This window comes from Cucurbita pepo, chromosome LG14, assembly GCF_002806865.2.
Source record: "Cucurbita pepo subsp. pepo cultivar mu-cu-16 chromosome LG14, ASM280686v2, whole genome shotgun sequence".
NCBI lineage: Eukaryota > Viridiplantae > Streptophyta > Magnoliopsida > Cucurbitales > Cucurbitaceae > Cucurbita > Cucurbita pepo.
In genome coordinates, this window is record NC_036651.1 from 3420115 (window position 1) to 3443655 (window position 23541).

General features: G+C 35.4%; 3 protein-coding genes across 6 annotated transcripts; 1 reads left to right on the top strand and 2 right to left on the bottom strand.

Annotated features, from left to right (window-relative positions):
* Positions 1 to 534: 534 nt before the first annotated feature.
* LOC111809927 (D-2-hydroxyglutarate dehydrogenase, mitochondrial) lies at positions 535 to 9914 on the bottom strand. Of its 2 annotated transcripts, XM_023696402.1 has the most exons (15): positions 9625 to 9914; positions 9170 to 9498; positions 6966 to 7067; positions 6565 to 6612; positions 5927 to 5997; positions 4631 to 4749; positions 4262 to 4357; positions 4057 to 4166; positions 3615 to 3695; positions 2467 to 2567; positions 1806 to 1914; positions 1485 to 1590; positions 1321 to 1406; positions 1113 to 1238; positions 535 to 1012 (listed from the first exon to the last, which is right to left on the bottom strand). In XM_023696402.1, exons 1-15 carry the CDS (start codon positions 9740 to 9742, stop codon positions 923 to 925), a joined length of 1692 nt encoding a protein of 563 aa, XP_023552170.1. In that variant the 5' UTR covers positions 9743 to 9914; the 3' UTR covers positions 535 to 922. The 2 variants fall into 2 exon arrangements, with proteins under 2 accessions (XP_023552170.1, XP_023552171.1); XM_023696403.1 differs by lacking the exon at positions 535 to 1012 and having other exon boundaries at positions 1121 to 1238; positions 1478 to 1590.
* Positions 9915 to 15276: 5362 nt separating this feature from the next.
* Positions 15277 to 22060, top strand: LOC111809926 (beta-galactosidase 3-like). The gene is made up of 19 exons (XM_023696401.1): positions 15277 to 15709; positions 15806 to 15901; positions 16404 to 16516; positions 16623 to 16689; positions 16800 to 16892; positions 17966 to 18109; positions 18200 to 18288; positions 18390 to 18495; positions 18577 to 18664; positions 18818 to 18936; positions 19030 to 19194; positions 19293 to 19471; positions 20003 to 20112; positions 20181 to 20290; positions 20370 to 20480; positions 20562 to 20675; positions 20767 to 20969; positions 21042 to 21363; positions 21481 to 22060. The coding sequence occupies exons 1-19, from the start codon at positions 15542 to 15544 to the stop codon at positions 21622 to 21624; spliced, it is 2541 nt and encodes an 846-aa protein (XP_023552169.1). The 5' UTR covers positions 15277 to 15541; the 3' UTR covers positions 21625 to 22060.
* Positions 22061 to 22332: 272 nt separating this feature from the next.
* LOC111810031 (protein RTE1-HOMOLOG-like) lies at positions 22333 to 23524 on the bottom strand. Of its 3 annotated transcripts, XM_023696569.1 has the most exons (3): positions 23434 to 23524; positions 22891 to 23178; positions 22333 to 22809 (listed from the first exon to the last, which is right to left on the bottom strand). In XM_023696569.1, exons 2-3 carry the CDS (start codon positions 23170 to 23172, stop codon positions 22405 to 22407), a joined length of 687 nt encoding a protein of 228 aa, XP_023552337.1. In that variant the 5' UTR covers positions 23173 to 23178; positions 23434 to 23524; the 3' UTR covers positions 22333 to 22404. The 3 variants fall into 3 exon arrangements, with proteins under 3 accessions (XP_023552337.1, XP_023552336.1, XP_023552335.1); XM_023696568.1 differs by having other exon boundaries at positions 22333 to 23178; XM_023696567.1 differs by having other exon boundaries at positions 22333 to 23240.
* Between the last annotated feature and the right edge of the window lie 17 nt (positions 23525 to 23541).

A 23541-nucleotide genomic window follows, 5' to 3' on the forward strand; every position in this document is an offset into this window, starting at 1 on the left:
TATAGTCTCAAGTGCACAAGAATAAACTAGGGGTTGGGATAGAATATTAATTTTCATCTATCTATATCCCACAATCATTTGACATGAATTAAAGTTAAGAAATTAATGTTTTTAAGAACAGAATCGTTACCAACTTCAAATAATCCCTCCAGAAACAATTATGGGTTACCAAATCGATACAAGAAAAAGAAGAAAAAGATGAAAATAAAGGCAAATTTACACGCATTCAAACATGCGTCAATCCAAAGCTAAACACAAAACTTGGAATTGGTACCCTCTAGACTATTTGTAAAGACAAAAGGCAGAATAAAATCCTACACATACTTCCACAAAGCAGATTTGGTGAACATCATTCCAATAAGATAAAATTTCAAACTTACAAGAATACAAATCCGATTTCGAATGTAAGATCCTTGAAAATGAAACAGGGCTCTGAAAACTACGTTTTCTAAGTTCTCTAATTTTTTTGTTAAATTTTGAATTTTGTTTTTTAATTTAGACTAGAGAACAGAGAAGAATATTAAGTCAAGTGTGAATTTTAAAAACAGAAGATAACAACATAAACGTGATCGAACAGCGCTTAGCTATTTCGACTATACGTTTCAAGCTATTTTTACATATACCAAAGTTAAATAGTGAGACTCAAACATGGCAGGTACTTCACTATATAATACAATCAGTTAATGTCTGATATATATAATAAACCGAAGCTCTAAACCATAGAGTTGCATCTTAATTTTATGATTGGCTGCCTACAACATCCCTTCAGAATTCTAAAGCAATATTTGTTAGATTTGTTCATTATTTTTGGTTTGTTGTGGATTATTTATTTCACAAGCAGCTATCAAATGCTTTTCTAAAACTCAAACACTCGAGACATTTATTCATGATAAGAAGAGACGAGTCGAGAACCTGGCTCAGGTTAGGAACCGAGGGAGTGCGGCAGAACTTTATAGGGGTTGAGTATGCCACGAGGGTCCAGCAATTTCTTGATAGAAGCCATGATTTGTACCTGTTTAAATTGGTAGCTTTAGTTTAAAATGTTATAAAACGAATACATAGATGAATAAATAATAGAATAGAAAACTTAAATAAGTTTTTAAAATACGAACAATTTCAGGTGACTTGCTGTAGAAAATCTTGTTGGCTTTCATCAATCCCAAGCCATGCTCTGCGCTGATGCTTCCACGATGGTTGGAAGTCCATTCATAGACAAAGGGTTCAATTTGTGCCAAAACCTGAAAAGGTATCACATGTGAATAAAAACTGATACCAAATACCTAAAAATTTCAGCTGGGCGGGATAAATAGGTGGGATTACCGCATCATCATACTGTGGAGTTGAAATATTCAGATGCAAATTACCATCTCCAAGGTGGCCGTAACCAATTACTATAGCAGAGTTGCCTAAAGAGAGCAGATTTTGAATTGTCTATGAATAGTGGCCTTCAGAAATCAGAAGTTCCTGTGAGGAATACCTCTTACCAAGTCGTGTTCGCATTGCCTCGACAATATCGTACATCTTCTCAACAGGTAACGACAAATCATACTTGTAAACAGCTCCTGCTTTCATCAATGCCTCTGAAATGCCCTACAGTCGGACAAAGATCAAACTAGAGAAGACAAATATGCAATCAGTTGCAAATAGAACACAAGCCAGTCAGTTTCCTAATGACATTTAATGCCTCAGTATCTCGAGGGTAATCAATGAATGAGAATAGAGGTGTGCTAGAGTACCATATAGCATTCACTCCCTTAACTGACAGCAATATTGATTGAAGATCGCAGTATAGAGGGGATAAATACCTCACGGATCTGCCAAAAAGAGGATATTTGGTTGATATCTTGTGCAAGAACACCGTCAGAGATTAAACCATCTTCCATCGAACGAAGTAGAAATGCTTCAAGCTTTTCCCTGGTAATCCAAATATGATAGAAGCAAATGAGATTGGAAAAACATGCCACAGCAGCAACATTTAAAGTTTTTAAGCATGAGGCTCTAATGTCCATGACGAATGTTCGGTTTAATTTGTGACATTATGTTAAAGAAAAGAAATTGCAATCCCTTGTTAATGACAATGCATTTCTACTCGATTTTTTTATTGATTTCAGAACGAAATTAAGGCAAGCAATAATATTTCAGCAAGTCCTTGACCATGTATAGCATTTTTTCTTATCAGTACTAAACTTCAAACACCTTTCACAGTGTGAAAGCACATGAGCAGACAGAGATGTATTAGCAACCCTAGCTGCGAAGAGCTTATGTATTTCCATTTTAATCTTGATGGATTATATACATCTCTCACAACTTCGTAGATCTTCACAACTCAATATATTTCCTCTCTTTTTTGAACTTACACGTGATTCCAAATGCATACAAAAATGACGAATCATCAAGGATTTTTTTATCACACCAATAGAGAACTGTCCAAGCAGATAAATGAATTACAAACTTGTGGAAGATTACTTGTCATATGAATCATTACTGCCTGTCGTCTCAATCAGAACATAAAAGTTGTGCATTGTCGAAGGCAATGGATTCCGTGTACCTTCTAAATGATTGAGAACCTATGCACAGTGAAATGAATGAGCGGCGTTTTGAAAGTATAAAAATAGAAAATAGAAACAGATCTCCTTTAGAGATTACGAGCAAGTATCCTAACTAGTTCACTGAGAAAATGAGAACAAAAAAGTGAATATGATTAGTTCATAATTATTTTTTCATTTTCAATACAAACATTCCTGTCAAAGAAATTTATATTTCAAATGTTACTCACAATGAAAACCACTTCTAAACTTGTGTTGTATCCACCAGCTGTCAGACCAGAGTTAAAACATTTGGTGGGTGAAAAAGGGCTTGGGAGAGATCACAAGAGAGAAGGTGCAAGTATCTCAGATTACTTATTTCTATTGTAATTTATTCATTGACATTGCAATATAGTTGTCTTTGGTGTTTTCCTATATTATTTGTTCTCTGAAACCAATTATACGTCTTATTTCTTTCGGACAATGCAAACATAAGTCATTGAGACTAGCATTAATGATATCATTCTTGGAAAAAGATTCTAGAACATTCTCAATATTTTCTTAGAAAAGAATCTCAATCTAATCTATCAAGTTTTAGGTTGTTCTAACACTACGAATTCCAATTCAAGACCAACTTACCCTGGTACTTGTTGGGTCTGAAGAGTTAACCACATTAACAAGTTTTAGTCAGGAAAATAATTAGGCACACAAATAATACATCCCTAAATCAATTAAGTCAAAGGACAACTTCCTATACATCTGCGAGTGGTTAATGATTAATATTTGTTAAAATGAATTCTTGAAAATATTCAGAGAACAAACAAAACAAGTCTATTATTTTAAAATCCTTCAGCAATCAATAATTGTGTTTCGAAAACAACTAAAAACATTAGATTCAATTTTTGTCCAATGTTTTTATTTTCTCTAAAAATTAAAAATAATTTGTTCAGCGGATCATGCAGTGTACAGGCCCTTAGCTTTCCACTAGTATTACCATATCCAAACAAGAAAACTATCCCCAAGTAAGATGTCCCAAACTATTAAGATATCCACGATTGAAGGAGAAAATAAGAATGAAGAAGAACTCACCACATCCATCGACATGTTATCCAGGAATTCAAATGCTGAAAGAATCTCCCCAAGTTTCCTTTTTGCATCCACTAGAAGTTTCTATTTAATAGGAACATAAATGTCAGTAGAAAATACATATTTTTGCAAAGAAAGAAACAAAAGGAATTTTTTTTTTGTCAAAAAAGAAAATGGAGAAGCAAAAGGATTCATAAAAGGCCCAAACGATAAGTTTATAATAACAACTTAGACTTGATAATTGGCAGATCTTGAACATTTTTACCTATTCTTTTGAGTAATCATGCAGGTTGAAGATTTTCAATTATCAATAACCTTCCATCTAACCATACATATCAAAGATTTTGAAAGTTGAGATACCATTGGTTCATAATTTGATTGGATCAACTAAAATTATTCAGAAAAAGTAGAGTTATGATGAACGTAAAACCCAGAGGTGGGATACCTGGCAGCTCGAGTAATCTTTACATCCAAGAAATGCTACATTAGTAGCAGGTAGTTTAGATGGGGTGAGAATTGAAATCTTGGTTATAATTCCCAAGGTACCTTCACTACCTATAAGATAAAACATTATCAATGCTGATACAACCACTTATGGAGATGTATATTTATAGATTAAATATGAAATAGATAACATAATAAGCACACACCTATAAACAAATGCTTCAAATCATATCCAGTGTTATCTTTTCTTAAAGTTGTCAGCATGTCGAGCACACTACCATCTGCTAAAACAACTTCAAGTCCTGGAAGATTGGACAAAAGCTTGCTGAGTACATACACTTTCAAAGAAAAGTTTTTGCAAGCACCAAATTCAAATTCCCACATTTGCAATAAATCAAAGCCACTTATCAGAACCGTCATCAAAGCTTAAGCTCCTTTATGATTCTCTTCTTCAATAAGAATGGACAAGAGCATCTAATGCTACTTTTCTTTGTGGTTCACGCACGTATCAATTAAAACAAGAGATGCAATATCTATGTAAATCATGAATCAGAATGAACATATGCAATCCTTACCTAGTACACTGCCATGAAGAGATCCATAACGAACAAGGCGCAAACCGCCGGCATTTGTAGAGACATTTCCACCAATCTGGCAGCTTCCTTTAGCACCTAAGTCCAGTGGCATTATAAATCTGAATGGAGACATAAAATATCATGAAATAAATTTGATGCTGAACAGGAACAAGAATTCTTCAGCTAGGCAGGGAGGAGGTACAGGAAAATGAAAGAACTAGTAAATATGATATCATGTTATACTCATTCCCCATGCATCAACAAGTACACAGATTTAGAACCTATAGAATAGATCATATCTAAGTAAGGTCATTGCATCAAGTGTATTACCATTAATATTTTCATTATCATTACAATATTAGAAGGTAGAATGTTGAAGGATCGTCTTTAGATACTTTTACACTCAACTTTCTGATTAGTAATTCCAATAATGTTATGGATGCAATTTTTTCATTTGACTCATCAATTATATAGTTTATTTTCTAAAAGCATTATATGCGTTTATATACAAATTATTTGTGTTTGAATCTGTGTTGACATATATATATACACATAAAGAAAGATCAAATTTTATTTTTTGTTCTTGAATTTCCAAAAGATAGTTAATCAAAAGTTTGGGTAAGGCCACTGCATTTATCCTCAGGTTGGTTAATCCCATTGGAGTTGGCACACTGACTCAAAATTTCCTAAATATTCATTAACAGGGTTTCCAAAACTTCCACAAAAGGTGTTAATCAAGTATATAAACAAAACCAAGAAACAACAGAAGAACCAGCGAGAGAGAGAATATAAAAAAGAAATAATAACATAAGAAATTGGTGTATTTAGTATGAAACTAAGTCGCCAATTTATCTTGAAGTAAAAACATTTCCTGCATTTCAACTGCAACCCTACATTTTAAATTGCTTCCCAATTCAATTAGTGAATTATTGATCTACTATGAAAGACGTCTAGAGCCTCAGAGAGGAAAAGTGAAGCCAATAACTCATCTAACCTAGCACTTCAAACAATGTCATGTGTAGAAGCCTGAATAAGTTATGTCAGTGATCAAACCATGTAAAGAAAATTACGGTAGCAATTAGCATACTATGAACTGGGCTCAGCAAAAGCACAAGGTAACATACATGCATTGGAATCGCATAAAATTCCTAGTAATTATTAATGTGATAAAACATACTAAACAACTTTACTGAACAGTAAGCAGTTCAGTCAAGTCTTCTTCATGTTGTGGATCTTGAAAAGGAAATATTCCGGAAGTGTATGTTGACAAAGCAAGCACAGTGTGCCGAATATTACCCTTGGTTGTCCAGGAAGGAAGACAAGTTTTCTAAGATGCCACCGGCTTCACAGACAAGTATGCCACTGACCTGAAGAACGCAACAGAATAACTACCAAATAAGTATTGATCACATAATTGCACTAAAAAATAATAGTTATTATGGTGTAGCCTAAATGACAAAGGAGAGAATTCTTCAAGAAATCTAGCCCAAAGGGTTTTATTATGAGTCAAAAGTATTTGATACAAGACACTAACCCTCCATTTACAACAGACTATGTATTTAGAAAACTAAAAACAATTTAACAAAAAACTAACTCACTACATATTATTATGAATAAAATGATAATTCATCCAAAAAAAAAAAAGACAAGGATAATGATTGCCAAAGCAGGAAATTGGAGCTTTGCTCAGTTTCTCCTAGAAACTTTAAGTGGGGCAGGATTCACTTATGTTTCAAAAGACTAATATGAAAAGGAGGAACCTTTTCCCATGGCTTTTGACTGATACTGAAGGGCATGTAAACTTCATATAAGTTATGTGACAAATCTGGCCTAAAAAAAGTGAAAATAGTGCTTGCATCTTGTGGTTAAAACTTAAAGTAATTAGGGAGAGTAGATGGAGAAGGAACAAGAAGACAAATGAAACTGTTGTTTACCTTGTCAAAAGATATGATGTCATTCATTAATCCAAGGTTTATTATTACCTGCAATGGATTCAAAAGAAAGCAATTCCTTTTTGTTAAAATTTAAAAAAGAAAGCTATTCAGAGATGATGTTTCTTAAGGGGATTTTCTGCACTAAACGGTATTACTCAACTAAAACCAAAACTGTGCGTACAGTCCATAACATTTTTCCACATAAATAACAAGCAATTTGGATACACAAATATATGAATAGACTAGCTACGCCTTAAAAAATGAATAAACATTTACCCATAGGATATCCAAAACTCTAGAATCAAAATAATTATCCAGATTATAAACATGTAAAGGGACTATATGCTTCACTCATCAGCTGATGTATAGGAACCAAATAAAAAACTAAACAACTATATTACTTCATCAAAAACTGGAACACTTCCGCCAACAAGACCAGTATTTCCACCTTGGGGTACAACAGGCAAGTCTCTGGAGTTACAGTATTTAAGTATCTGGGAGACCTGAGAAAAGACGTCAAACATACATATCAATCCTTAGTTAACTGAAGTTATATAAGTGTCAAAAGGCACCTCAATAGAGAGGGGAAAAAAAGAAAAAAAAAAAAAGGAAATGTAAGCCAAATTTTTTGGGCAATTTGATTCCAGTTTCCAGCTTTGTCCTCCTGCAGATGATATCTCTACCTTATAATAGTTCTGAGACATGGCACGAGTTCAAAACTTCTAAAACTTTAATTGGCAATAAGTTCAATTTTCTACCACGATAGATTGGTCAGGAAAAGTATTTGATAGAGAGAAAAACAGTACGGATCAAAACAAAAAAATGAAGATTATCAAAGTGAGAAATGGTATCAAGTTCAGCAGGAGTTGCCAAAATAAAAGTAAAACCAATTCATTCCAACTCTTCGTGGCAGTTAACATAACTGTACAGCTCAACAGAAAACTTAAACACACTAACTTCCAGCTTTCCAGTGACCTTCCTTTTCGCACACACCTCCTCTGCCCTGAAGCAGCATATTTTCAGTTTAAGTCAATCTATGGTCAAAGGAGAAAAAAGCTCCGAAAGATGAAGAAAAACTCTCTAGAGTTCTTCCATTTCAACCTATGTTAAAAAAAACTGTGTAATAAGAAAATGAAAGAGGTATCACAATCCAATGTGCCATTTAGTACTTAAATATGCTCTTCACAACCTTCCATGCACATTTGTGGGAGAGTACATGAATCAACAAACCTTATTACATGAGTAACAGAGCTCTAACCTTGTAATTATTGCATACTGCAATGCCCCAACAATAGTTCTATGAAGCTGTGGATCATAGAATAGGCATCCTTGTATAGCTGATAAAGAGGATTCAGTTATCACAGCAATAGGAATTTGCCTCTGCCAATTTTAACACTTCCCTTTCTTTTTTTCTTTTCTTTTTTTTTTTTAGAATATCAGAAAGTATTTGGACTCAGACTGGAGTACATCTCAATGCCAAGAAAATAATTCAGAAGTCTAAGATACTTCAGAACAAAGTGTTGTTTCTAAGTTGCAATAAGTTCATTAATATTTCTACTTGAACCTCCTCAAATGATGATACCATCCATGTAAACTAGAATTTACATAAGAGTACAACCAGTAAAAACATAAAACGGGATTGATTAGCCTTTGAACTAGAAGCACAAAGAAAAAGAAAAGAGAATATTAGCATTTGAAGTATTGAAGAATCAAACCAGGTTTAGGCGTTCTTGCCATATATTGCTTTCTGCAGTTTCAAATCAGTGAATTATTACCATCATGTACTTGAAAATATAGTGGTTCTTCCTTAAACACTTGTTCTTGCAGAACACCAAAAAGAAGTGCATAATATGTCTACTTGTCTACAATTCAAGTTATGAGCAGGAGCAAGTGCCAATGTGGACAGATTATTACAGGATTCACTATTGGGCTGAAGGTTTTGGCATAATCCAAATTAGCACGTTAGTGAGATACTTTGGCAGTAAGTCCTGCTTTGAACCATGGGATAGTTCCAACAAAGTGCCTTTTCATAGTGAATTCCCACTTAAAAGTTCACCCATTTATTCTCTTAGGGAGTTTCAGAACCAAGCTCCATGTTTGGTTATTTATCAATGCCAGAAACTCATCGTGCATAACCTTCTTCCAACCTTCATATCATACAAAAGATCTAACTAAGCTAGGTACCACATCCATCATTTGCATTGCTTCTCTGTTTTAAATGCCCTTTTTCTCTGGTAACCATCAGGTGAGTATTTAAACAGGTGAAACCGAAACTGACGTAGCAGAGTTGGTACAAATTTATGAGGGTGAGATTGTTGTGAAGATGGATCAATATTTTTACAGCTACAGAGATGTTAGCTCAAGAGAACAGAAAACTCGAGCAGTATGTATTGAGCTTCCTTAATAGCCAGAGTCAGGACATAGGCTACCTAAAATGTATACTCTTTAGAAGGTCAGCTAGATCATGGCATCATTTATCACTATAATTCAACATTCTATAAACCATAGCCATTAGCCATTAGCTTCAGAATTTTGACTTCAACTAGGCATTGACTATAAAGAACGAAAAAGAAAATAGCGTCAACTCAATGAAGAAGAATTAAACCTCTTCTGTGCTCCTAGGTTGAAGTAAAAGCTTACTCGACCCTCTGTACTTCCGCAACCAATCAGTATTTGCATCCAAAAGCCTATCCTCATCCTGAACTACATTTTTCTCCCCCAAAATACTCCGAAAAAAGTCGATATCATCAGAATTTAACCTCGAAAAAGAAGGATTTCTCTGAACCACTGACGATAATGAAGCAAAGCGTCTGAACTGAAATCCACTAGCCATTTTAAAATGATTCATCGCAGAAGCATGATAAGCGTTTCTGCAATATTGTGAAATTGGCGTGCTGTCTCTAATGATAGGCGTTTTGCAGCACAAGAAAGTTCCTAAAAATGACGGATAAAGAAAACAAGATAAACAAACTAGCAATGCATATCAATCAATCAATCAATCAGATGTATCAGCCTGAAAGAACAGATTGCAAATGAAATCAACCAGACGTGAAACGGAACCTGAAAGCAGACGCGAATTGTTGTGATTCAGATTCAAACGCTGATCGGAGTGAAAATTTCGAGAGTATCTGAAGAGATAACTGGCAGCTTTCCTCTTCATTGTCGTCGTCGTCCTCATCCAAAGCTTCTTTCGAATTCGTTAAATCTCGGAAACTGATATTATGGTAACTAAAATTTTGGGAGAGACATTTTGTTTAATCGGAAGTGATTATGCCAAGAGCGCAAAATCTGAAATTGGAAAGCCAAATGGTTACGGATGCGTGAACTTGCCTTGTCAATCTGTAAGGCGACGTGGATGGATCAACTAGGACAACCCCATCAAAAAGGGTAAATTTTCTAATATCAATTTTGGAATAACACGAGCGTGTAAGACATTGATTATCATTTCGCTCCATAAACAAATTTTAAATAATCGAACCATAAGATTTTTCTTAAATGTTGGAGACCGAGAAAGTTGGAGACTGACATGCAAGAGTCTGTTCTATCCATATGGACTTGACCTAACATTGGAGCTAACATGAATAACATCGTGTCTAATTCCATTGTCTTGTTTCTCGATAATACGGCTCACACTTCATGATGTCACGGTTTTTGCTACTTGTTTGATCATGATTATCGAGAACTAACTCGTGAGTCAGCTTCATAATCAGGACATCCCTAACATCTATCCATCCATATATTATTAAGGCATGAACCCTTCGTGTCTATGCTAAGTCGTTTCTAGATATCATATTGGAGAACATATTGATATTCCAACTTTTAACTTGAGGGGTGGGGCAAAATGTTAGCACACTAATGTCGTGTATCACTGTTATGCTTGTCCAAGGTGTGTTGCCTATGGTCGCATGTCGAATGTCCAATCATGCTTGTTCAAGACATGTTGTTCATGGCTGCATGCTCATTCCAAACCTCTTTTACTTGCTTTCATGTTAGATAGGTACTTACTATTATTGTTGCATCAATACAAGAGTGTATGATCGGTCACCAAAATCATATCTATACCTATCATAGCTAAAATGCCCCTGAACGTACTATAGAGGGATGCGACTAGTTGTCAGTTCTTCATACTCGGGTTATATGCTATCAAAGTCATCATTGTTGCTCATTCGCTTTTAGCTTGTAACATTAATTTCTTTCAAATTATTTTCAACACATTTCCTCGCTCACGTTTTCTAAAATATTTCTTTCAAACACTACCCAAAGCTTAATCATACACTAAGGTTGTCTACAGAGTCCAACTTTCATACAACCGACTTATTTGTTGAATTAAAACAAGTGTCACACAATCGACATCCTATAGTCACAAGAGTGCAATTGTGACACTGTCCAATAGTATTCAAAGGGTTAGCTTATCATTGAGAAAAACAATCATCGTGTATATAAAAATCTCTTCACATGCGAGTATACAATCTTAACTCTCACTATGTTGAATCATTTTAATCATCGAAGTGTGTTGGGCAAGCGTGTAGTTACACGTGTAAAGAGTTTTTTTTTTTTTTTCCTTTTTTTTTTTTTTTTTTTGTGAATCTTGTTTTTACCAATATCAAATTTGATTTGTTTCAAACTGAATCTAAATTTACCCGTAATACATTACTAACATCATCGTATACTTAAAACTAGTAAAATGACAATTAATTAATTTGTAATGCATATTTTATTAAATTGAAGCAAATTTTAAGATTTATTATTATTATTATTATTATGAATGTATGAGTCATTATTATTCTTATCAAACTGTATAAACGGTAATGAGCAAAATGATGAAATCAACGGCACCGGTGTCCCAGGATGGCATCATTCCATAGGAACCCGCCAAACACGGAATAAGAAAGCATGTAACATTTAATCATTTTCTTCAATTTCCAGCGTGGAATAAATTTTTTTGGGCCACATAATTTTTTTTTTATTTAAAAAATACAATATTTACTTTAAGATTTTAACTTTTCATAAATATTTTTAAATTGTAATCTATAAATTTGGAATGAAATTAAGACTTAAAACGAGTGTGGTCGTGTTAGTGTTGAGCTCGTATTTTCATTCTATGTCTTTGTCATATCAATGGTGGTTTGTTCTCCTCCCCAACCAATGCGAGACATCACAATCCACCCTCCTTTCTCCTTTCTCTTTCCTTCCTCTAATCGACGTGGGACCGCCTCCAAATCTACTCTCCTTACTTCATATCTACCCCCCTTCGGGGAAGAGTGAGAAGGTTGACACATCATCTAGTGTTTGGCTCTGATACCAATTGTAACGACCCAAATCTACCGCTTGTAGATATTGTCATCTTTGGGCTTTTCCTTTCGGGTTTCCTTTCAAGGCTTTAAAACGCATCTGCTAGAGAAAGGTTCCACACCTTTATAAATAGTGGTTTGTTCTTCTCTTCAACCAATGTGGGCCATCACACATTTAATATGCCGATGAATTTCTGCTTCAATAGTAGTTTTGAAACATCTCTAAAATATCTAGAGTAATATTACAACTTTATTTATATATATATATATATATAAAAAGTTATATTTTTTTTTGTCATTTAATTTAATTTAATTTAATTTTTTTTTACTAAATTAATAAAAATATTTTAAAGTTATTTTTTTAGATTTTTTTAAAAAAATTTAAAGATTGTAAATATTTTTATTAATTTAGCATTTTTATTTTACTTGTTTATAATCTTAAAAGTTTTTATAAAGTAATTTAAAATGATTTAATATTAGGTATTGGTTCATAATGGCAGCTGAAATTCCAAATATTATTTTAGTGTTAGATGACGTCACTCTCATCAAAATTGCCCAAATGATGAATTATTTTAGTGTTTTTGAGTCAATGGTACCAACTCTAATGAACTTATGAGATTAATTATTATTTTTAAATATCAAATAAATGAAGTAATTATAGACTTAAATATTGATTATTTATTGATATGTATCTAATTCTGAATTAATTTAAGATAAAAATAATGCGATTTTTGTGTAATATAATAATAAAAAATAAATTTCTAACTAATTTAGAATAATAATATAACAACTATAATAAAAAATAAGAATAATGTATGCATCAAAACTAACACTATTTAACAAAATCGTGGAACTAATCCTTACCCTCGTTGACTTTTGCAAGTTTTGACTCAATTACCAATTAAAATGATGCATTTGCTCGTTAATAATTACTTGTGAGACTTAGGTAAAATTATATCAAAATTAAATTATAATAACGACTTTCGTAAAGTGAAATATATTTAAATATTAAATTTTGTGTTGGGTAGTTTAGTAAATTTTCAAAAATATCGAACGTCAACGAAAATTTAGAGATCCGTTAAACATAAAACTGAAACTTTAAGGTTCAATAATATAAAATACCGTGGGAAGCAATTATTTGGTGAAATTGAGGACTTGGATGATATTATCATCCATTTGACATGTAATGGCCCAGATTCCTAGCTATCAGATATTGTTGTCTTTGAGCTTCCCCTTAAGGCTTTAAAACGTGTCTGCTAAGGGAAGGTTTCCACACCCTTATAAATGGTGGTTTGTTCTCTTTTCCAACCAATGTGGGACTTCACAATCCACCCCCTTCAGGGCCAGCGTCCTCGCTAGCACTCTTTCCTTCGTGTGAGACCGCTCCCAAATCCACCTCCCTTTGGGGCTCAGCGTCCTTACTGGCACACCGCCTCGTGTCTACCCCCCTTCGGGGCCCAGCGTCCTCGCTGGCACTCTTACTTCCTCCAATCGATGTGGGACCGCCCCCAAATCCACCCTTCTTTGGGGCCAGCATCTTGACACATCACCTCGTGTCTACCCCCCCTTCGAGGAACAACGAGAAGGCTAGCACATCGTTCGACATCTAGCTCTGATACCATTTGTAACGCCCCAGATCCACCGCTAGCAAATATTGTCCTCTTTGGCTCTCTCTTTCAGGCTTCCCCTCAAGGCTTTAAAACGAATCGGCTAGGAGAAGGTTTCCACACGCTTATAAATGGTGGTTTGTTCTCCTCTCCAACCAATGTGAGCCATCACATGACATGTCCTAAGCGAGCGAGAATGACCTCCTCTTTCCCATCTCCATTTAATTATCTACTCTAATTTCATCGACGACGATCAAGTTCTATACATAATTTTTTGTTGCCATTTAAAATTAACGTGTGATATGCACTAATACTAGAAAAGGGAAAGGGAAAAGGAAAGGGATGGGTGGAAAATGAGTCGGTAGGTGGGTTCGGTTTGGTGTGGGTTTAATTAATAAGGCTCCACAAATGCCGCCTTTATGCGCCCGTCCTTCGCGCCGCTGATGGCTGCGCCAATTTATTCCACACCGCACCACAATTCATAATTCACAAATCATAATTCCACATCACCCCCCTCACGTGCCATTCCATTTTTTCTTTTTTCTTTTTCATTTTCTTTAATAAATGTTTTATTCTTCCTCTCATTATTTTAAAATTATCTAAAATACTTTTTTTCTTTTACCAATTTAATAAATAAATACCTCGTATTTTTGTTATTTTTTCTAAAAATAATAATTTTAAACCTTTAAAAAATTTAATAATATTTGTAAAAGTCTTAAAATCTTTGGAAGGGTATTATTAAAAATTTTAAAAATTTATAATTATTTTTTTAGAAAAAATACAAAATTTTACTAATTTATTTATTTAATTTTTTTTTTTGGAAAGGGGACCAGATTTGTAATTACCATGATAAATGTTTTTTTTTTAATATTATACAAAAATTATTACTTAATAATATAAGTGTTTAGGCATTTTAATAAAAGATTAGAGCTGTTAATTCCATAAAAAATCAAAATTAATTATAACCGGTGGCAACTGACAACCACGCATTTGGTGGGAGTTATTTTAATTTTTTTTTCAATTTTAAGAAAATATATTAAAAAATCTTTTCTGGATATCATTATAAACCATAATAATTTATTTTTTCTTTTTCTTCCTTTAAAAGGTTAATTTCCCATTTTTATAATTTTTAATTTTCTTTTCAACAAACCAATAAATTTTGGAGCCTTTAAATATATATATATATATATTTTGTAGGCAACAATATTTGTAATTTTATAATTATATTATATGTAATTTTTCCGACATAGCTTCTGGGTTTTTTTTGTACTTTTGCCGTTTTATTTATGAAATATCATTTTCACATTATTTAAAATCATCCAATTTTAAAATTATTAATTGAAAATAAATGCTATTATCTTCATTACTTCCACGATTTTATGAATAATAATAATAAAAAAAAATATATGTTATTTATGGTAGTATATCAAAAGGATTTTGGACAAATTCTACCATATATTCTACCTTTATTTATATATATATATATATATATATATATATATATATATTAAAAAATAATTTCCTCAAATTATTTAATAAAATTACCTTTTAAACTTACTTGTAGCTATTTTTTTAAAATAATTTTAAAATAACTTGTCCTATCAGTTACAAGTTATAGAGGTTAAGTTGGTAGCTCCGACCACCGGAATAGTGTTTATATTTAATCTAACCCAACTCTCTATTTGGTCTGTCAAATTAATTTTTTAATTATTTAAAATTAATAATTAAAATTTCATAAAATTTGTATACCAAACATTTACGAATCAATAGGTACGGTTCGGGTTCGGGTTCGTCGAGTTCACCTAAATATTTTTCTTATTTTCGATCCAATTTTTATGATTTGAGTTGGATAGTTTTGGTCGGATTATTGGATCATACAGTGTGAATGGATGGTCGGTTTTGTTGTATTTAGTGTGTGTGGGGTGTTTTGGAATTAGGCAGGCAATGCGGTTTTTGTTCACTTAGTGTCGCCCACTCTCTTAGCCACGATCGCTTCCTCTAACACTTGTTTCTTCCACTTTCCCATTCCCATTTCTCTCTAACAACAGCGAGTAACAGGACGCTCTTCAAGCTTCAGCAATGGCGGCCGACTCTTCCATTTCCATCACTCTTCTAATCGCCCTACTCTTAGCCGGTTTCCACTTCATCCACTGCTCTGTCACGTACGATCGGAAGGCCATTCTCATCAACGGCCAACGGAGAATCCTCTTCTCTGGCTCTATCCACTACCCTAGAAGCACTCCTGAAGTAATTTTATTATACGCAAATTAAATTGCGCTGTTCTTCTTCTCTCTATAAGTTGATTTGATTTCGCCTCTGTTTTGGTGTTCTTTTTGTTCTTAGATGTGGGAAGATCTGATTCAGAAAGCCAAAAATGGAGGCCTAGACGTGGTGGAAACCTACGTTTTCTGGAACGTTCACGAGCCTTATCCTGGCATTGTAACTCGATTCTCTAGCTTCATTTCATTTTTCTTTGTTTACTTTGACTGTAAGTTCTGGTGATTTTGATTTGAAATTCTCAAAATGCTTCGTAACAATGGAGATCAGTTATTCCTAATCGGTTATCAGAGTCATATCCTTAACTTAGCATGTCAATAGAATCCTCAAATGTCGAACAAAGAAGTTGTGAGCCTCGAAAATGTAGTCAAAAGTGACTCAAGCGTCGAACAAAGAGTTCTACCAAAGAGTCGAGCCTCGATTAAACAGAGATTGTTCGAACACTCCATAGGTCTGGAGAAGCTCTATGATGTGCTTTGTTTGAGGTGAAGATTGGTGGAAGAGAGTCACACATTGATTAATTTAGTGAATAATCACGAGTTTATAAGCTTAACACAAAGCCACGAGAGCTTAGGATCAAAGCTACAATATCATCTACAGTATCATGCCACAAATCGGTTATTCCTAACACCACTGATTTCTGGAACTGTTTTTCTTCTTTCAGTACAATTTTGAAGGGAGATACGATTTGGTGAGGTTTATCAAGACGATACAGAGAGCAGGGCTGTACGCACATCTCCGCATTGGGCCATACGTTTGTGCAGAGTGGAATTTTGGGTCAGTTTCTCTCTCCTATTATTAGTTTCTCTCTCTAGAATTGTGCAGGTAAGAACAATTGGGTTGATTTGATAATGGATGGATTATTGGGTGTTTTTTGGAGCAGAGGGTTCCCTGTTTGGCTGAAGTATGTTCCTGGGATTAGCTTCAGAACAGATAATGAAGCTTTTAAGGTTTTAACATCCAAATCATTGTTTAAAAGGAACATGTTCTTGTTAATTAGAACGATAATGATGATGATGATGATGATAATTAAGGGGGGTGTTTGGTTATGGTGATATAGAACGCCATGCAAGGATTTACGGAGAAGATAGTGGGGATAATGAAGAGCGAGAAGCTGTTCGAGTCTCAAGGTGGCCCCATCATCCTTGCTCAAGTAAGAATCCTTTTTTTGTGCTTTTTTTTCTTTTTTGAAAGCATTAATTATTTTTCCTTTTTAAATTTGTTTTTTTTTTCTTTTTTTCGGAAAAAGTATTCAAGATTCTAGTCAAACGAAGTGTTTTCACGCGTTAAATAATTTTATTTCCATATATATATTTTTTAAAAAATAAAGTTTTAGACCTTAAATAAATAATCTTTGTTTTTTTGTTTTTTTTTTCCTTTTTGGAATTCTAAAATGTTATTATTATAATCAGCATTTTTTTTTTTAATTTTTTAATATAAAAATAAAAAATTTGTTGACGCATAAGTTTTGACCTTAAACTTAAATATATGTTTAAGTTGGAATATGTTTTTTTGTTTTTGTTTTTGGTTTTTCTTTTTCTCCGGTTTGCACTCCTAGATAATCCATTACCTTTTGGGGGAGNTTTTCTTAACGTTGAAATTAGAGGTGTTCATATCACTCGACTTATAAATATCTGGTCGGATTAGTTTTTTTTATTTGGGTTGAAGTTTTGCCAATAAAAAATTTAATTTGCGAGTCAATATTTCTTTTTTGTCAGGTCAACCTAACTCACAAGAAAATAAGGTTATAATATCTTATTTCAAAAAAAAATGTTTATACTTAAATGAGTGATACATGGTCTAATATTTGATTTTAATTATTAATATAACATATATTATGAATATGTAAGATTTTTTTATAAATAATTTATAAAAGAAAAAAAACAACTCAACCCAACTCAACTTGCAACTCAACTTGAGTACTGGGAGTTGGGTTGGTTGTGTTGAGGTGAATTGTGAATTTTATTTGGATTGTTCGGGTCACTATCCCAACCAACCCAAAATTTAGAGTTCACCCGAAAGATTTTTTCAACCCTATCCAACCTAACCCATGAACGCTCCGAGTTGAAATTTGTGCACTGATCAAGCTTAAGTTAGTGTAAAACTTAACTTGATTTACTTGAAATGAGCGAGTTCGGAGTTGAAGATTAACTATCTCAATTCCATTGGTTAAAAACTTGTTTAGTAAAGTATGAGAAAGAGAAAATGGTGTATGAAATGTTGCAGATTGAGAATGAGTATGGACCACAAAGCAAGTTATTTGGGGCAGCTGGTCATAACTACATGACTTGGGCAGCAAACATGGCTGTTGGACTACAAACTGGAGTCCCATGGGTTATGTGCAAGGAAGAAGATGCACCTGATCCAGTGGTACCCATTCCATTCCTTAACTATTTCTTCTTTTCACTACCAAAATCAAATCCAAAACGTTTATAGTTTCACTTTCTTGTTTTCTCATAGATCAACACATGTAATGGGTTTTACTGTGATGCATTCTCTCCCAACAAACCCTACAAACCAACAATGTGGACAGAGGCTTGGACTGGTTGGTATGTAAAATCTCTACATTAACACCAATTTTGACTCACTTCTTACTGCATAATCACTGTATTCTGTGTTTGATTCTGTTCTCTTGCTATCAAACATGAAGGTTTTCCGAGTTCGGTGGTCCGTTGCATCAACGGCCGGTTCAAGACATGGCATTTGCAGTGGCTAGATTCATTCAGAGAGGAGGATCCTTAGTGAATTATTATATGGTTGGTTGTCTTTAGCAGGAATCTAAGAGTTTCAGAATGTTTTGAATACTAATCATCCTCTCTTGTTTCTATATGATACAGTACCATGGTGGGACGAACTTCGGACGCACGGCCGGGGGTCCGTTCATTACTACCAGCTACGATTACGATGCTCCAATCGACGAGTATGGTGAGAATTCGACATTATATGCTTAATTTCACCAAGGTTTCTGTCAGAAACATGGGACAAGGAAATTCAGCATACGAGATATCAGCTTTACCAGCATTCCAGCATGCTTGTTAGATTGATTTTGAAAGGTTTTCTCACTCAACTGATTCACAGGGCTATTGAGGCAACCGAAATATGGTCATCTGAAGGAGCTTCACAAGACTATTAAATTGTGCGAGCCAGCTTTGGTTTCAGCTGATCCTATAGTTACTTCATTAGGGAATAATCAACAGGTTTTCCAATCCTGCACATCTTTTCATAGTCCATGTCGTTTGTATATTTTTTAAGTCAGAAGTTGAAAACTTACGTTTTTTTCTCTGCATCAGGCTCATGTATACTCTTCTGAATCTGGAGGATGTGCAGCATTTTTATCAAACTATGATACGAAATCATTTGCGAGAGTTTCGTTCAATAACAGGCATTACAATTTACCTCCTTGGTCGATCAGCATCCTTCCTGACTGCAGAAATGCGGTTTTCAATACCGCAAAGGTTCGACCATTAGAGAGCTTAGTAGTATAACTTCATAGGATCTGTAATCGAAGTTCAGGTTGAACTTATCGATGTCACCTTTTTAAACATCCCTCTAGGTTGGAGTTCAAACTTCACAGATGGGAATGTTGCCTGCAGAATCTACTACGCTTTCCTGGGAAAGTTATTTTGAAGATATATCTTCACTAGATGACAGCTCAATGATGACTTCTCCTGGTTTATTGGAGCAGATAAACGTCACTCGGGACACGAGTGACTACTTGTGGTACATAACCAGGTGATACATGTGTTTCTTTCATCCTTCTAAATGTAATTGACAAAACGGTTTTGTGAGATCTTACATTGGCAGGAGAGGGAACGAAGTATTCCTTATAAGAGTATGTAAACCTCTCTCTAACATACGCGCTTTAAAACCTTAAGGGAAAGCCCAGAAGGGAAAGCAAATAAGACAATATCTATTAATGGTGGGCTTAGGCTGTAACAGATGGTATCAAAGCCAGACACCGGGCGGTGTGTCAAAGAGGACGCTGGCCCCCAAGGGGGGTAGATTGTGAGATCCCACTTCGGTTGGGGAGGAGAATGAAACATTCCTTACAAGGGTGTGAAAAACCTCTTCCTAACATACGTGTTTTAAAACCTTGAGGGGAAGTCCAGAAGGAAAAGTCCAAAGAAGACGATATCTGCTAGTGGTGGACTTAGGCTGTTACGTAGTTATTGGCATTTTATAATTCATAGTCAATCAGAAAAAAATGCGGTAAGCAAACTTCAGAAGTTTGATTCCATTAACCAGACCTCTCTATCTTTACAGCATAGATATCAGTTCCTCTGAACCCTTTCTACATGGAGGAGAATTGCCCACTCTGCTTCTTCAATCGTCAGGCCATGCCGTGCACATCTTTATTAACGGGCAGCTTTCGGGTACTTTCACTCGCCAAATGCCTGCCTAGCCTTTGTGATTGATAAAACTCACCATCCGCTATTATTAGGTTCTGTCTCCGGGTCAAGAAAGAACAGGAGGTTCACATATTCTGGGAAGGTTAATTTGCGAGCCGGAACAAACAAAATTGGTTTGCTTAGTGTCGCTGTTGGATTACCGGTAAGATAAACAGAGCGAACCTAACCATTGAGCATAAAGTCTTCTTTTAGTATGCTAATCTTTGTTGTTTTCTATGAAGAATGTGGGAGGACATTTTGAGACATGGAACACAGGAATCCTTGGTCCAGTTGTTCTCTATGGGCTTCGCCATGGAAAATGGGACCTATCCTCACAGAAGTGGACTTACCAGGTACCTATAAACTTCATTTCTTGGGTCCACATTGGTTCAGAAGAAACATTTCTTAACCCGTTCACTGCCACTTTACAACAGGTTGGGCTGAAAGGAGAAGCCATGGATCTCATATCTCCAAGTGGATTTTCTCCTGTTGAATGGATGCAAGCATCAATGGCTGCCCAAACACCTCAGCCGTTAACTTGGCACAAGGTAACAATATAAGAAAACGTACGATTCAAGCTTTTACACAAACGCAAACTCTGGTTGAAGACACGGATGTTACCTCTCTTGAACTTTGCAGGCTTATTTTGATGCTCCTGATGGAGAGGAGCCTTTGGCCTTGGACATGGATGGAATGGGGAAAGGTCAAATATGGATTAATGGGCAGAGTATCGGAAGATACTGGACAGCGTTTGCTCGTGGTAATTGCAGTCGATGCAACTATGCTACAGCATTTAGGCCTCCAAAGTGTCAGCTAGGCTGTGGCCAACCAACCCAAAGATGGTAATTGTCCATGATAACTTCCTTATCTAGACTTAACTAGTACTTTATTAAACGACCAAGATTTGGTTTTAGGTATCATGTACCTCGTTCTTGGCTAAAGCCAGAACAGAACCTGTTGGTGGTTTTCGAGGAAGTTGGAGGAAATCCCTTGAGAATCTCTATTGTGAAGAGATTGGTAACAAGTGTTTGTGCTGATGTTTCTGAATTCCACCCAACTTTCAAGAACTGGCAAAATACAGCAAGATTCCGTACACCCAAAGTTCACCTCAGTTGTGATCCAGGTCAGTACATTTCTTCCATCAAGTTCGCGAGCTTTGGAACCCCATTGGGAACCTGCGGGAGCTACCAGCAAGGAAGTTGCCATGCCCCTTCCTCACATGCCATTCTAGAGAAGGTTCCAAGAACAAACTCCTGTGGATACTATCTAGCACTTAGTATTCAAATAGCAAGAAGATCTAGATCCTTGGATAAAAACAGCTACTAATTACTTTTTTTGCTCATTCTTCTGCAGAAATGCGTGGGAAAGGAGAGATGCGTTGTTACCGTATCGAACAGCAACTTCGACGACCCGTGTCCAAATATGATGAAGCGATTATCAGTTGAAGCAGTATGTAATCCCACAACTTCTACAAGTCAATTCAACTGGGGGGGTTAACTTGATAAAAACAAAAAGCTGACTTCTAGCCACTTATCAACCATGGATTCAGTGATATGATTATACACACAGCACAAGCAAGAGTAAGCAAGCAAAGGTATAGAGCAAGAATAGTAGTGTTCAGTTTTCATCCTGGATACCTGTACAGCCAAAGGAAATTAGTTTCAAATGGTTTAGCAGCTTCCATACCATAGTGTTTGTTAGAAAAGAAAAAAGTACTTGTTTTGTGTGGGGTGATTTGTTCATTCTAGGGTCCTAAGTTGAATCTCTCAAGCTACCTTCCCTTCCATTTTAGAGGGAAGCACAAGCTTTTTATCTATTTGTCTTCATGCTAGGAGGAGTTTCCTGGTGTAACATTGTGATTTCTTGAATGCCCAGAAAAAAGTTATTTATCTAGTCGGAGAGCAAACAATACAATTTTGTTTGTCACTTGAGTCCTTCTCTTAATCAAGTCTCGACTCTTTTTCTGGAGCTCTCAAACAAAGTATACCCTTTATTCGACACTTGAGGATTCTATTGTCATGACTAAATTAAGGGTATGACTTTAATACCATGTTAGTAACCATGACCCTCCACAGTAGTACGATATTGTCCACTTTGAGCATAATGGTTTCTCCAAAAAGCCTCGTACCAATGGAGACAGTGTTCTTAATAATCTTCAACCAAACTTACTAGAATTCATGAACTCTATTGCACGATCATGAAGTGCACAACAAAATAACAAGGATGTGTACAAATACAACGAAGGAAAGCATCCAGAATGTAAAAAATGTTGAAACATTACAACTGAACCAAGTTTTTGAAGACATAAGTACCAAGAATGAACCAACCAACCAGGAAGACATTGAAGAATGCCAAGAAGGTAAGGAAAGTAGTACCGCCCAGTGCGAGTCCAATACTGAATACCACAACAAATGGTAACAACGTCCTGATTACAGCTCCTTTACTGACCCACCGACCCTTGAGGAAGATCAGAGCAGCAAGGTTCACCACATTCCATCCACCTGTGCGAAACCCAAGTCTGTTCAGATTATTAGCCACAAAGGAATGACAATTGCATGTCAAGAGATTGTAGGATCGGTGTTGGAACTCTTGAGTGCTCCTCCGCAATGCATCATCCCATGTTGAAATTTCTCCTTCTCTGAATTCATCTTCTTCACTTCTGTGAGTGACAATGCAACAACACTGCATATCGATTGCAACAAAATCAGCCAAAAAAGTAGGGAAAGAGGTTCCGATCACAGTATCATGCATGGATTTTGGTACCTTGTCGCTGTTGATTTGAAGATACCGAGCGACTGCGCCAAATGTGAAGTTGTCGACACACACAAAATTGGGGCCTGCGAAGTCTAAGATTACTCCATCCTCTCTGCCAATGCCGATGTGACCAATGAAAGGAACGAGCCAGGAAATAACAGGAAGAGGTGTCCACACAATGCAACATGGAAACCGAGCTCTCTCCGGATCAATCTTCATATTCTGAGCGATATTTCCTTCGATCATCATCTGATTCTCAGGATCGTTGCTTGATTCCATTTCCAAAGTCATAAAATGCTGGAAAAAAGACGCTCAATTGAGTAGTGACAAAATCAGTTAGAAGGAAACCCCTCGGCTATCTACAATCCGATAACGATAACAAATCAGTAATTCAGACCGAGACGAAGCTCCCGAATCTCCTCAACTTTAGGGATAGCCAAACATCAGTCAGAATAAAGAATCAAACAGGTAAAACAAGCAAGCTACGGAAAGGATTTGAAGAACAAACGAACAGTTTTTGAGGGAGAAGTATGAGAAGAAGTTGAAGTTTACCTAACGGAACAAATTTGGTGAAGAAAGATCTTCTGAACGAGCGACTAATCTCCGATCAATTTGATCGGTTTGCGGACCGAGGGGTTTTTTCTAGAACTGATCGGTATA

What these genes read in the sequence shown, in the direction of transcription:
- LOC111809926 (XM_023696401.1), top strand. Translation starts at nt 15,542, where the DNA reads ATGGCGGCCGACTCTTCCATTTCCATCACTCTTCTAATCGCCCTACTC. An exon ending in TGTGCAGAGTGGAATTTTGG is followed by an intron (nt 16,517 to 16,622) that starts GTCAGTTTCTCT and finishes TTTTTGGAGCAG; the next exon opens with AGGGTTCCCTGTTTGGCTGA. An exon ending in GCCCCATCATCCTTGCTCAA is followed by an intron (nt 16,893 to 17,965) that starts GTAAGAATCCTT and finishes GAAATGTTGCAG; the next exon opens with ATTGAGAATGAGTATGGACC.
- LOC111810031 (XM_023696568.1), bottom strand. Translation starts at nt 23,172, where the DNA reads ATGACTTTGGAAATGGAATCAAGCAACGATCCTGAGAATCAGATGATG.
- LOC111809927 (XM_023696402.1), bottom strand. Translation starts at nt 9,742, where the DNA reads ATGAGGACGACGACGACAATGAAGAGGAAAGCTGCCAGTTATCTCTTC. An exon ending in TTTGAAGCATTTGTTTATAG is followed by an intron (nt 4,167 to 4,261) that starts GTGTGTGCTTAT and finishes TTTATCTTATAG; the next exon opens with GTAGTGAAGGTACCTTGGGA. An exon ending in AGTAATGATTCATATGACAA is followed by an intron (nt 1,915 to 2,466) that starts GTAATCTTCCAC and finishes TTGGATTACCAG; the next exon opens with GGAAAAGCTTGAAGCATTTC.